The sequence below is a fragment of the Manis javanica genome, chromosome 11, assembly GCF_040802235.1.
Source record: "Manis javanica isolate MJ-LG chromosome 11, MJ_LKY, whole genome shotgun sequence".
Classification (NCBI taxonomy): domain Eukaryota; kingdom Metazoa; phylum Chordata; class Mammalia; order Pholidota; family Manidae; genus Manis; species Manis javanica.
In genome coordinates, this window is record NC_133166.1 from 39,617,962 (window position 1) to 39,631,526 (window position 13,565).

Sequence of the window (13,565 nt, forward strand, 5' to 3'; positions counted from 1 at the left end):
TCTGGTGAGTAAGAGTTGACCCTTCAGTGTCCCTCTCCAGCCTCAGAGGCTGCCGCAGCTACTCGGTTTAGGACGGGCAGAGGGCAAGGGAGCATTTGGCAGTGTGGAATGTTACGTCCTTCTAAATCATGTGGGGAATGGTGGGAGCAGAGCTTCATGATGGGGACCGATGTGGGTTCCAGGACTGTGCATCTTGGGCAGGCCTCTCACCCCCTTACACCGGGGTAGTAATCCTGCCTCAGAAGATGTAAGGATTAACTGAGATGCTGCATGTAATTAACTGAGTGAAAGCAGGGTGCCTGGCACAGGAAACGGCTCATGCAAGGGAACTGTCATGAATACTCGTGAGCTACCCAGGGGCGGAGGATACGGTACAGGCTGAGGAAGCCCCTCACTCTTCACTCTGCTTTTGTCGTGGAGAAACTGTATACAACAGAACCAGTTCTTCTACCTGTGAGCACACAGGAGCCAAGTTAAAAATAACAGCAGCCCAACTTGTTTGACATGTGTTTCCTCTGCCTCACCCCATCTGTGGCTTGTGGAATTGGGAAATGGTCAAACAACATGAGCCTTGTCTAAGAACGTTTGGCAAGGGTAAGGAGAGCTTGAAGGCCAGGGGCAGGGACTAAGGACAGGAGAAGAGTGAGATGCTACAATGTTATCTGTGTGGCCGGTGGGCCTCGTGACTTTTACTACTGACTTTCTGAATTCAGGTCTGCTGGTTGGGTCAGAGTGAGAAAAGCCAGACCCCAGAAGGTTCAGGGTGTGTGTGTGTGTGTACATGTCTCTCCTGTCATCTGAGTGAGAGCATGTAATGTGCATACTAGCTTTTTAGATTCCACTGGAGAAGGGAAAATAGAATAATTACTTATTTTCAGTTATGGTTTCACCCAGCATATGTCTAGTCATCTAGGATTCTTTAAATCGCTGCTCTGCAGACCATCCCTCTCACACACCAAGTGCAGTGATGGTTGTGTGATTCCTCACCTTAAGTCTTGCAAGGTATCCAAGTGCTTTGTGAATCATCAACAAAAAATAGTGTCTGTTGACTCCGCTTAAAATGCAAGATAGACTTTATTCCAATCTTGAGATCATCAGTTATCAGTGGTCAAATCTGTGAATGGTGTTGTGGGAGGAGCACTCTATTAATCAGAATACTGTGATAACCAGGACATCCCATTTCCTGGCTGTACTGGATGACAAATGACATAGTGGATAATGTGTTCCCTACTGGTTTCTTTGTAATCCATTAAATCCATCCATCCTTCTTTCTGACTTCCTATCATCCATCCATCCACCCGAGAAACACTTACTGGCACTTGAGTTTGCACTGAACTTGCAAGGCAATGTGGAGATAATGCCCTCAGAGATCCTAAAATGTAAAATAGGAGTCAGGACACTTAAGTACCTGAATAAAAAGCCCATGGGTAATATTTAGGGAGAAGAGTAGTATTTTGAGCCAACTGCTCTTGGAGAAATACACAGGATCCCAATTTGCAAAGACTTTACATTCCCCCTGCAGGAGTTAAGGCCCAGAGGCTGCAAAGTGTTTTTTGTTAAGGAACCACCAGTAACTGCACTGAGCTGAAGTGGAGGGCAAATGGAAATCAGGGGCACCTGCTTAAGTAGCAGTTCTGGGAAATCAAGTTCAGGATTTGGGACTTGATTTGGCACTAGAGAATGCTTTCACAGCAGGTGTGACCAAGGGAAGAGGCCCTCACTTGAACCTGGACACAAGCTGATAGAGTCTGAGAGGTCTGCCACTTTTTAAAGATTAGGTGTTAGTGGAGAGACGGAGCAGGCTCACTGAACGGGTACTGGCTCACTCAGTGGAGCCAGCCATGTGTGGCACCAACTACATTGCCTCCTTTCATGGCTATTTCTTTCAAACCTCTCCTTACTTTTCAGTTTTCCTCACTGTCACTGACAATTTTCCTGCTGTCTTCAGACATTCCTCTAAGACCTGCATTCCAGCCTCACCTCTCAGCCCTCTAGGAATCTGGGAGTTTAGAGAGAGGGGTTCAGCCTCCATGACCTCTTCTATCTTTGGAATCTGTCCCTTGGCTATAAATAAGGCTGTTGCTTAGTGCCAGTATTGATGGTATTTGCAGCTGGCCTCTGAGAGATGTACTCAGATGAATAACCCATTTTCAAGAGAACATGGCCATTAGGTGACAACTATTTATGGTCCCTATTGACTGAAGTCAAACCTGAACTGACAATGACATTAAAATTTCATGTGCCGTGAAGCTGCCGTTCCTTATCAGGCTGTCTCTTTTCATTTATTTGAAATATCTAACCGTATTAATCTAGGTTCTTCAAAAAGAGAAGCTGCAAAACCTTGAGGGCCTCTTGTGTCCTGGCTGCTGGGATTTCCTCGGCACACCTCTCCTCCCCTCAATCCCTTCCAAACCAGGGTACGCACCTCTCCATTTCACAGAAGAGAACAGTGAGTGTCAGCCACCAGGTCAGTCAGTGAGTGACAGAGCCGGAATTTGGACTGCCTTCTGCCTGGAATCAAAGGCTGCACAATGTCCATGAAACTGTGCATGTCTGATTGCTGAACCTGGACTGTCACTCCAGAAGGTTTTATTTATTTTGTCCCCTGACAGTTCAGCCACTTGGAGTTCAGTAGTTGACTGAACATGGCAATTTTTAAAAGCCCATTCCTGCTGAATTTGCTTTGGTAGCACAGTGTTTCATAGAGTTTCTTTCCTACATCCTTATATTCAAATAAACAAGGCCCTGAAATGTCAGGCAAGATTTCTTCTGGCTTTATATTCTAATGTACTTTGTAGGTGGCTGAATTCCCCAGAGAACATCTCATTGGAAAATATTCCTTTCCTGAATTCTGTTTGTCCATCAAAGGATATTACATAATATATGATAAGCATTTCTCCGTTGCCCTGACATGAAGTTCTGTGTGGGAAGTTATCCCCCATCGGTCACCTCTGCTGTCATCAGATGCCTTTCATCTCAAGTATCTGCACTTCTTCAGCTCAAACTTGGAGCATGATCAGGCCTGGGGCCAGGGGAAGGAAGTCTTGATCTCTACATTTATGTTGATTCTTAGAAGGAAGAAGGTATGGTGGCTAAGAAACTGGTCTTTGAAAGCAGAAGCCCTGAGTTAAATGTCAGCCCTGATTCTTGTTAACTGCTCACTGTGGGGCCTTAGGCAAATAATGTCTCTAAATCTCAGTTTTCTTACCTTTAAAAGGAAGATTCATTTCTGGAGAGTGGGTGGGAAACTGATTTTAATTTTCTCATATCGTTTTTGTGTACTACTGTGTGCTAATACTTTGAGAGATTAGAAAAAAAGCAATGCTAGAAAACAGAAGGAATGAAATAGCAGTAGACTCATAGGCACTGAGAAGGAACTAGTTAGTGGTTACCAAGTTGGGGAGCTTGAGGGGGAGGGGATAAAGGGGTACAGTAATTTACAATGACAATGTAAGTTGGTCATGGAGATGGTAGTACAGCATGGAGAATACAGTCAATGATTCTGTGACATCTTAATATGTTAGGAGATAGTAACTGCACTAGAGGGGGTAAGGATTTAGTAATATGGGTAACTGTTGAACCACTATGTTGTATATTTGAAACCAGCATAAGATTGCATGTCGATACTTCAATAAAAAAAAAAGAAAAGGTAAAAGCAATGCTGGAGACCCTCCTTTGTGGGATGTACTTAATAACTGTGCTGTCCCATTCACCCTTTAATATAGATTTTCTAAATATTAAGTAAAGTGAGTGTTGATGAAATGCTCCTCCTTCCTCCTTTCAGAGACAAGTACCCATATATCTATAAGCAGAGCATGATCTGATCACTCGCGGCTCTGCCTGGGCGTCAGAAGTCTAGAAAACTTTGAAAAGAACAAAAAGACAAACGTGTGTGGGTCATGCAAACCTACTTGAATCAGTCTTCAAAGGGGTGGGGCCTGAGCATTTGTGTTTTTTAAAAACTCCCCAAGGGGACTCTGACATGCAGCTAGAATTGAAATTACTCATGTAACCATGTGTGGATTGTGGACAAACCCAGTGAGGTTTTTTCTTGCCACTGGATGAAGGCTCTCAACGCCCATAGCCTTTCTGCTCATTCCTAGAAGGCCCCATGGTCACAATAATTTGCAAGGATAGTCTCAAATGAGAAATTAGAATATCCTGCTGTACAGTACTAATCAAAGTTGCAAACTTGACTTCCCGTCAGGTCCCTGCAGAGGGAGAGTGAAAGCAGTCAGCCCTCCTCCTCCATTCCACTACGCAGAGGAGAAAGATGCCTACTTCCTAAGCTGGTGTCCTGCTTTGTGGAAAGCTGAGTCTTTCTTTTTTGGGGCACTTTAAAGATCCCTTCTTAGGACCCAGGATGAACCCTGGTGTGCACTCTCTCCAAGGAGACATTCAAATCTCTTCCCCAGTGGTGGGGGCTGCAAGCCGACCCCAGCCTGTGTCTCCTGACTCTACCGCTGGAGCCGTCAGCCGCCTTCTCCCTCTGCCTCTGGAGTCTCAGGCCAGGAGTTAGATCTCAGACCACAGTGCCCGTAACTGCAGGAATAGTCACCTCAGACTCCCCAGTGGCCCCCCTAAAGCACCCCTCCCAGGTTTGAGTGGTGGGTGGAGGGGGTGTGCATAGCACAGTGTTTTCCAACCATACTTTCCCCTGGAAAAGTCCTCTCCCACCACACTTTCATTTCCTTTTAGATCTTCTCTTGGATGCAGCACAAAAAGTCTTTGAACCCACCCTTCGCTATTCCTTTCAAATCCTACATTTTGTACATTTGTCCCCTGCTTACTTTGGTGCCAGGCTTAGAAGCAGCCCATTCTATCATGCCTAGTTATCTGTATATTGGCCAGTGGCCTGGGCTATCAGGTCAGACGGGTGTGGTTTTGAGACCTTCAGCAAGTGTTTTAACCTCTCTGAACCTTACATTCCTCATGAGTAAAATGGGACTAGTTATAGAAAGTAATTCTAAGATTGTGGGGAGTGAATGTGACAAGTGCATATGTAGGGCTTAGTGCCTGACAGCTAGAAAGTGCTTGGGGTACCCATTACCCAGCTCAGTTCAGCTAAAACTCTAGCCATCAGAGCTGCGTTCTTTAAAACTTCATTTGATGTTGGACAGCCATCTGTAGAGGGTCTGAGTCACCACTGCTTCACAAAGAAACACTCCTTTGGCGCAGCCAGTTCCTTGTCTAAAAGCCACCAGGGGAAGGTCTCATTGAGAACTGCTCACAAAAGCAGGGTGACAAGAACTAACTGAATTAAGCAAGTTATCGGTCAGTAGAAAATGCAGTTAGATTTACATCTATGAAGCAGATGGCCAGGAGATGATTAAATTAGTTTTATTATGTTTGGGGAAATTAATTTGTCATTTTATTTTTTTGTTTTGTTTTCTTTTGTTTTATAAGAGATGTGATTTTATCTCTGGCAAAAGTGATTTGTAGAAAGAGTTTGTCCTTTCATAGAAAACAAGGGATGCAGTAGGACCTTGAAAAACCTTTGCCTTCTAGTTGCCTATTAAGAGTCAGTACAATTATGTAGAATGTGTCAAAGAGAACAGAAATGCTGCCACCTATTGCTGGTAAAAGCTGGCTTATGTTTCCAATCAGATAGAGGATTTTTTTTTCCTTCAAACATGGGCCATAGAGTACTAAAATCATTTTGGAAACATTTTTACCCTACTGGACTTCTTAGGATCTGGTGTTTTCTATTTTACACTGATAATTACAATGTCTCATGTCACTTTTGATCTGGTTAACTTGAGGGACCCTCAAGCATTTTGATTCCTTTTAAAGGTGAGGAAGAATCAAATGTGGTATCTTTAAGAACAAATGGGATATTTTGAGGAAGGGCTCAGGGTTGTTAACTGGGAGATTCCCAACAATTATTCTTGGGGCACAAATACTTCTTTCATGGCCGTTTTGAAAGGATCAAAGCACAACCTGGAGTTTTGAATGGCTTCTTTTTTGATAAGTCCTTTTATCCCTAACAGTTACTAATGAGCATTCTAGGAAATTCACTCATGCAGAAAGAGTTTCTTGTGCATAATAACTAGAGCATAAACTTTATACATATACCCATGTATGTTGTGTGTGTGTGTGTGTGTGTGCACAAGTGAACGATGTTTCTGAAATTTTGTGGTCTCAAACATAACTTCAGGCAAAGCATTCTGCCCTTGAAATGACTAAATCCACATGTTATCCAGGGGTGTTTGTGAGTTCAATTTTCAAACTGTCTGCACACTATATAGAGTTGTGGAGCTTTGTATTTTATCTTTTTTAATAACCTTTTTATTTTAGAGTAGATTTATATTTATAGAAAAGTTGTGAAGGTAATCCAGAGAGCTCTCATATACCCCACATCTAGTTCCCCTGTTGTCAGAACTTATATTACTGTGGTACATTTGCCAAATTTATTATTTTAAACCAATATTTAAAAATTGTCATGAATTAAAGTGCAGATGTTCAAATTTCCTTAGTTTTTGTTATTTTTAATCTGGTAATCTTTATCTGTTCCAGTATCCCATCCAGCACACTTTACCTTTAGCTGTCATGTCTCCTTAGCTTCCCCTTGGCCATGACAGTTTTCCAAACTTTCCTTGTTTTTGATGACCTTGGCAGTTTTGAGGAGCACTGGTGAGGTATTTTGTAGCATGGGCCACCCACTCGAGATTTATCTGATGCTTTTCTCATGATTAGACTAGGATTGTCGGTTTTGGAGAGGAGAACCACAGAAGCAAAATGCCATGTTCATCACATCATATTGAGGGTTTATGCTCTCAACATGACTTACCGATGGTGATGGTAATCTTGATCATCCAGCCCATGTAGTGCTTGCCAGGTTTCTCCTCTATGAAGTTACTCTTTCCCCCTTTCCGTGCTGTTCTCTATGCAGCTCACATTTTAGGAGTAGCAATTCCTGCTCCACTTCCTTGAGGAGGGAATTTCTACGTAAATTATTTGGAATTCCTTTTGCACGGGAGATTGTTCTATTCTCCCCCTTCATTTATTTATTAAGTCATGTATTTATATCAGAAAGGAATCATGGATATTTGTTTCCTACTTCAGATTTTAATCCAAAATTACTTTTTTGCTCAAATTGTTCCATCTTTGGCCATTGGGAGCTCTTTCCATTAGCTCCTGTATCCCTTTGGCATACCCCCATCAGCATGTTTTGGTGTGGGGACACATCCTTCCTTTCTGGCACTACATTATGCTCCAGGCCCATCTTAAATACTTTCTGTCTCCATGCAAGAGTCAGCAGTTTTTCTAAGGAGCACTGGTTCCTTGATGAATGGTATTAGAAACCAAGATGTGGACACTGAGTGTCCTTGTTGCTACTGGGGTGTCATTGTTTTTAGACCATTTTAGTTGATGGAAAAAGGAAATAAATGCGTGTGTACTAACTCATGTATGAACATATATCTATAAATATTGTACATAGATTAAAGTAACTGGTTGTTTTTAGATATTTTTAGTTGACAGAACAAGGGAATAAATGTCCTATACTTAACCCATATACATATATATATCTATAAATATTGTATCTAAATGAAATTAAGCATTTGTTGATACTAACACATTATATGGATCATTATATAGCTTATACCAGTAAACCATATTATCACTTAGTTTATAAGTTTAACTTATAATTTCCATAGCTTTTCCAACTCTAAATTAATTACCACCTGTATCATTCCTGCATTCTCCCTTTCTTGTTTGTAACCTTCCACTCCAGTGAAGCTTATTAAACATACGTGTGCCGGGCCCCCATTTCCAGAGATTGATTTAGATGCTCACCTTGGGCCTGGGCATCTGTATTTCATTCAATAAGCTCTGGACAAGTTGAATAATACCATCATAGGCTCATGCTGCCATGTACTCATCTTTATCACATTTGGCATGTTTGCCTTCTGACATCTTTTTATAGTATCTATTTGACATCCTTACTTGATTAATGTCTATCATTCCCTGAAGACAGTAAGTTCCATGTCTGTTGTGATCATCAGTCTATCCCCAGGAAGGGTGCGTAGTAGGTATTCAGTAACCATTTGCTGGATGCATGAGTGAAATTACACACACCAATAATGAAGAGGGCAAGAAAAATAATAAGATTTACTGAACCCCTCCTACATGCCAAATGCCTTTCTAGCTGCTTTAGAAATGTTTACCAGTTCAAGGATTTAAGCCAGGTTTGCCTGACCTCAGAATGCAAGCCCTTCATGTTATGGAGTTCCTACTGTGGGAAGCCTCTTGTTTCCTGCTTTGCATGTCACTGGATCTCCCACTGGCCCTGATGGAGCTGTGTGGGTGGCCCAGGAGGAGGCCCAAGAGGGAGAAATGGCAGCACCCATTTAGAGTCTCACCAAAGCCCCATTAGGAAATTGACTCCAATTTGGTTTGGGGAGAGGAATGCTTTTTCCTGCCTTTTCAAGCACACAATGAAGGTGACATTGATTTACAATTCAGCGGGTTGGAGAAGGGAAGGGAGGCTTCTGTGGGTAGAGAAGATCAATTAAATGATTATCCCAGCTGCTATACACTAATGCCTTTCTTACTGAGTTTCAGAATCAGGAAGCAGAAGGCCACCGCATTTAGCCTTTTACAGGAAATCTAATTGCCAAGTTTGAGATGCCAAGTTTTATTAGATTGGGAAGAGTGGATCTTAGTGGCAGGCAGTTTCAAGCTTATAGAAAGCTTCCCACTGGCCACCTGGAATGCTAAATGACCTCCTCCTCTTCCTTTGTGGGGTTGCCTTTGCTGAAATTTTATAAATATAGCACTTTTGTAAGTTACATCTTTCTATGATTTTTATCTGTGTTTCAAAGGGCTGGGGTTAGAGCCTGGCAAGCCATCACAAATACTTATTGGTTTCCTACCATGTGGGAGGCACTGTGCTCATGGCAGGGGATTCTAGCAGTGAGCAGAACCACAGGTCCCTGTTGTTTTAGTCTCCACCTGAAATGCTCTTCCCCTAGATCAGTGGGTCCCAAACTGTAGTGTGCATGAGAATCACCCAGAGAGACTGTGTGTACCCAGACTGCTGGGGCCCACCCTCCAAGTTTCTGCATCAGGAGGTCTGGTATGGGTCTTGAGAATCTGCACTTCTAAAAGCTTCCTGAGTGATGCCAATACTGCTGGTCTGGAGAACCACTGCTGAGTCTTTGCATGGCTGTTCCCTTCTTAGATCTCTGATTGTTACTGTCTCAGAGAGGGCATTCTTGATTTCCCTGTCTTAGTATCCCTCCACCCTTCATCGTTCATTCTCCTCTGCATTTTCTTCAAGCATTTCTTATTCTCTGATATTAGCTTATTAGTTTATTGCCATTTTGTCTCTCTGAATCCTCATTCTCAATAGAATAAAGACCCATGCACGCCTTTTCTTGATCACTGTTGACTCCTCTGAGCCTAGAAAGTACCTGCCACAGATTGTATGTTCTATGAATACTTGAGTGAATGAAATAATTCCAAGTGTAATGAGTGTTATGAAGGAGGTCAAGGGTGTCGTGGTATGTAACATGCAGACCTCAGGTGGAGCAAAGGCTTTGCATTCAACCTATGCTGAGCAGTTTCTGGGCATGGCTTATGCCCATGAGGCCCTAACCCTGCACACCAACGTTTTGCCCACAAGGTTCTAGACTATGGGATTTTTTGGGAGATGGCAGGGGCCCACTCTGGGTTTAGCTTTTCCATAGCCTCTCCATGGTCCTGTCCACATTGAAGAATGGCAATCTCAAGAGCAGACCAGAATTCCGTCAGGCAGGCAACCCCTGCACAGATTGGTGCAGTAAGCTGCCAGGTCCCAGGTGCTTGAGCATGGCAGGAAGGGAGGCCTGAAATGGGTGGCCTCTAATGCCCATCCTTCTGATGTCTACACTGGCTGAGATCTGGATTCCGGCAGCCATGCAGATGCCCAGCTAGCTTATTCAAAACATCTGCAAAGTTGAATGAAGGCTTACACTTTCTTCCTTTGCAGGAGTGAGACTTTTGGGTAGAAACATGCAGATTCCTTTCCTTCATCAGCCTTTTAGAGAAACAGAAAGGCAGCCACTGTTTTTCCTCCCTTTCACAGAGAGAATGCCAGGCGAATGACAAGACTCGTGTAGGCTCCAGCAGCAATGCAGACAAAGGTTGTCAGAGCCCAGCTTGAGAAGGTGAAGGCCCGCCTGCCTCCTGCTCCTGTGTGGCCTCAGCAGCTGCTGCCTGGGTGACGTGAAGCTTGCACTGCCCTTGGCCTAGATCTTCCTAGCTCAGCCTTTGCCTAGTGTGCATGAGTGGGGTGCCACCCACTCCCAGGTTTGTTTGCCTGGGGCAGCCAGGCAGCAAAATTTATTTCCCTTGAGTGTGTCATGAAAACAAAAGCAAGGCAAGTCAGATTATTTTGGAGGGCAACAAGAATGTGGTGGGGGGAGATGGAGATGGAAGAATTGTAGCAGTCTGGAGTCAGGGCTGAGGGCCAGAGGGCCGCCCAGTGGGCTGGGGTAACATAAGCTGCCACTATTCAGGAGGTAGCCTGTGAAAGAAAATCTCACCACAGCAGGAGCGTGACTTCAGCTAAAATTAACCTTTGAGGCTTCACAACTGCCACAGTGCTTTGAACTAGACACCTCGAGAGGGTGCAGGCCTTTGACTGCCAGGACCTCGGGGCTGTGGGTCGAGCCATGCCTATAAGCATCAATTTATGGGTTCCTGCCCGGGGCCAAAGTCGGGATTCCTGTGGCCATTATAAAGTGGTAAGCAAACTTGAGGGACTCAGGCGAGGTCTCTTGGGAGATGTGATGAGGTTTGTTTGAACTGGGCTTGTGTTTAGAGGTGGTTCCAGTTTATTGTCTCTGCTGGCTGGGACCACTAGTGCTCCCAGTGGGCCTTTCATCTGCCAACCGCTTCACTGAGCTAGGGGCCACCTGGGTGTTGTTTTATGTTTCCTGGGCCCTCACGATGTGAGGACACGAGGTGTGATTTTAGAGCAGGTAGAGAGGTCTGTCTGGAAGTTGTCCATGGCCTGAAAAAACTACAATTGTGTAAACCAACGGCAGCCATCAGGAGGGGCAGGAGGGTCATGGATGCCAACAAGTGTGGCAAATCTCCGTCTGTTTTCTCACTCGTGGGCCTCAGCAGGTGCAAGTGGGAAGAAGATTGACCCCCCGCCCCCATTAAGGGTTTGAACAGATAAAAGGAGCACTCTGAAGGCTTCACTGCTAAAAGGGTTTGTTCAGAGGCAACTTGCAGTGATTTCCTGTCCCGTGAGCCCCAGGAAGGGCGCTGCCGCCCCTGTGGCTTCCCGCTCGCTGTGGAGAATCCATTTGGGAGCTTCCGGCACAGACCAGAAAGGCAAGACCTCTTTCCCTTTATGCCTTCTGAGCCTTGAGCAGGTTCATGTAACTCCAAGGCTGATGGGCAGTTCTGATGCCTGAGGCAGATGTAATAGTCAGAATGGTCAGTTTCTGGAGCTCTGGTTTGACAGTCAAAATGGTCACTTTGTGTTTTGCTTAGCTTTCTACAAAAGGTTGTAATTTATCCTCTTTCTCCCAAAACTTACCCTTGACCCTTCCCCCAACCCAACATCCTAGGCAACATTAATGTTACAAAGTTTAGTAAGGGCTTATTTTCTAGGGAAAAGGATACTTCTCTTACTTGCTTAGTGATTATTGTGTATAGCTGATCTTGAGAATGGTTGATTGTAAAACCTTTGCTTAGGTGAGATATTCTGTGTTGCCTTTATCTGCAAGGATATGAATGGTGTTGGTATGAATGATGTAGAAAAAGATTTTCTGCACTAAGATACCTTTTGATGACATTTCAAGGCCATTTTCCATGGGAACCACTGTACCGAGCCCTCTGAATATTTTTACGTGCACTTGTTGCCCCATCCCCTGGGTGTGTTGGCTCATTAGAGACGGAGGGCTGCTGGGATGTTAGGCACACTGGTGTATCTTTTGCTTTAGAGGTCTAATGTTACCCAGACCAAGTATAATTAATTGAGATATCTGGGTTTATTATATTTTAGATCTGTGATCTAGGCTCACTGTCCTGTAGAAGAGATTTCTTTTGAGGTAGTTGTTAAAAATAGACACTTCAGTAGGAAGAAGCTATGGTATGTGGTTCTGAGCTTCTGTGAACACATCACATGCTGTGTGGGGATTTCCATCTCCTGCTGAACCTGGCTGGATGGAGACAGAACGGTTTCATCCTAGAACTTCCATCCCACCCCCACCATAGCCATCTGGTGACCTGGCCCGGTTTTTGGACTGAGTTTGAATACCTGGACTGCAGCGTTGATGCTGATCCTTGTCCAGCCCAACTCTCCCTTTCCTCATCTATGAAATGGGAAGAATGTGGTGTGGCTTGGATTAGATCTCATTTACAAAAGAGCTTTATCAATTGTAAGCACTGAAAATGGGAGGCAGAGGCTGTGCTGTTATTAGGACCTTCTTCTCCTTGAGATGAATCTATTGGGGCTTTCTTCCAGGACTTTGTAGAATAAATAGTATCTTTGTGCAAACTGTTCTTTTGTGCTCTGGGCCAGGTTGTTTCCTGGGTAGGGGAGGCACCCCTTATTTCTTTGGTACCAGCTTGGAACTGGTAGTCTTCCTAGTCAAAGCCTATTTTAAAAATATGAAACACAAAAAACCTGAGCTACCCCCCAGGCGTGCAAACTCTGACATTTGGGCTGGAGAAGGACCCAGGGCACAACAGCCACTTCTACTCTGGCCAAGTCTGTTGGCTGTGGAGTTGCTGAGAAAGGAAGGCGGCTTCTGAATGGGGGAAGGAGCAGACCAGTGTTTCCTTCGGCAGGGCAGCGCCAGCCATTGCTGGGAACTTCCTGCCCTCCAGAGATTTAAAAGCCTTTGGACATAACTTTCCCACAAATGGCACACCAGCATCTTTGCCAGGCCCTGGGCCTCTCTGTCCAGTGGGATGTAACTGTGGCCATTTATGAGGATGTCAGGCTTCTAAGATTCTCCTGGGCCCAGTGATTGAGCACCTGGACCTTCCATACTAAGCATCATTACCCTTGATTACCCATGTGCATGTGCTCACAGGTACTTCACGTTTTTCTTATTAAATCCTTTATATAAGCTTATGCTAGGTACTATTATCTCCTTTTTCCAGATGAAGAAACTGAACTTGAGGAGTTCAGGTAACTTGCCTGGAGGTGCAGTCAGGGTATGAAAACATAAACTGAGGCATATTAAAATTTTTTAGTTTATTTGAGCAAAAGCTCATTCACTTCAGGCAGCATCCAATCTAGCAGATAGAAAGGAGCTCTGAGGAAGGGCATAAAATGAAAAAACTTTTATAGGCAGAAGGGATTGCAAAGGAGAAAGTTATACTAGGCAAAAAAATGGGTGAGTTATTGCAAAGTTACTTCTGCTTAAGGGATGGCAGGGTCTGTCAGGTGATTATCTACTAACCAATCTGATCATATGATTCCTAATTGGTTTAGGATTCCTTTCCTGGGAGAACTAAAACTGAAATCTCACTTTGGTGACTGAACTTAGTGTAAATGACTTCATTTTCAGCCTGTTGTTTTGTTTTTAACAAGGGTTTGATCCTAGATCTGACTT

General features: G+C 44.0%; 1 protein-coding gene across 5 annotated transcripts in view; it reads left to right on the forward strand.

Moving 5' to 3' along the window:
- NAV2 (neuron navigator 2) overlaps positions 1-13,565 on the forward strand; it is a 703,917-nt gene that overhangs the window by 408,139 nt on the left and 282,213 nt on the right. Inside the window, exon 1 of one of the 5 annotated variants that reach the window (XM_073216318.1) lies at positions 10,322-10,730. The exons of the other annotated variants lie outside the window; for them this stretch is intronic. Within the exon in view, the coding sequence (XP_073072419.1) occupies positions 10,659-10,730 (72 nt within the window). The 5' untranslated portion in view covers positions 10,322-10,658. Of the gene's footprint in view, positions 1-10,321; positions 10,731-13,565 lie in introns of those variants that run through there. 5 annotated transcript variants of the gene reach the window in all.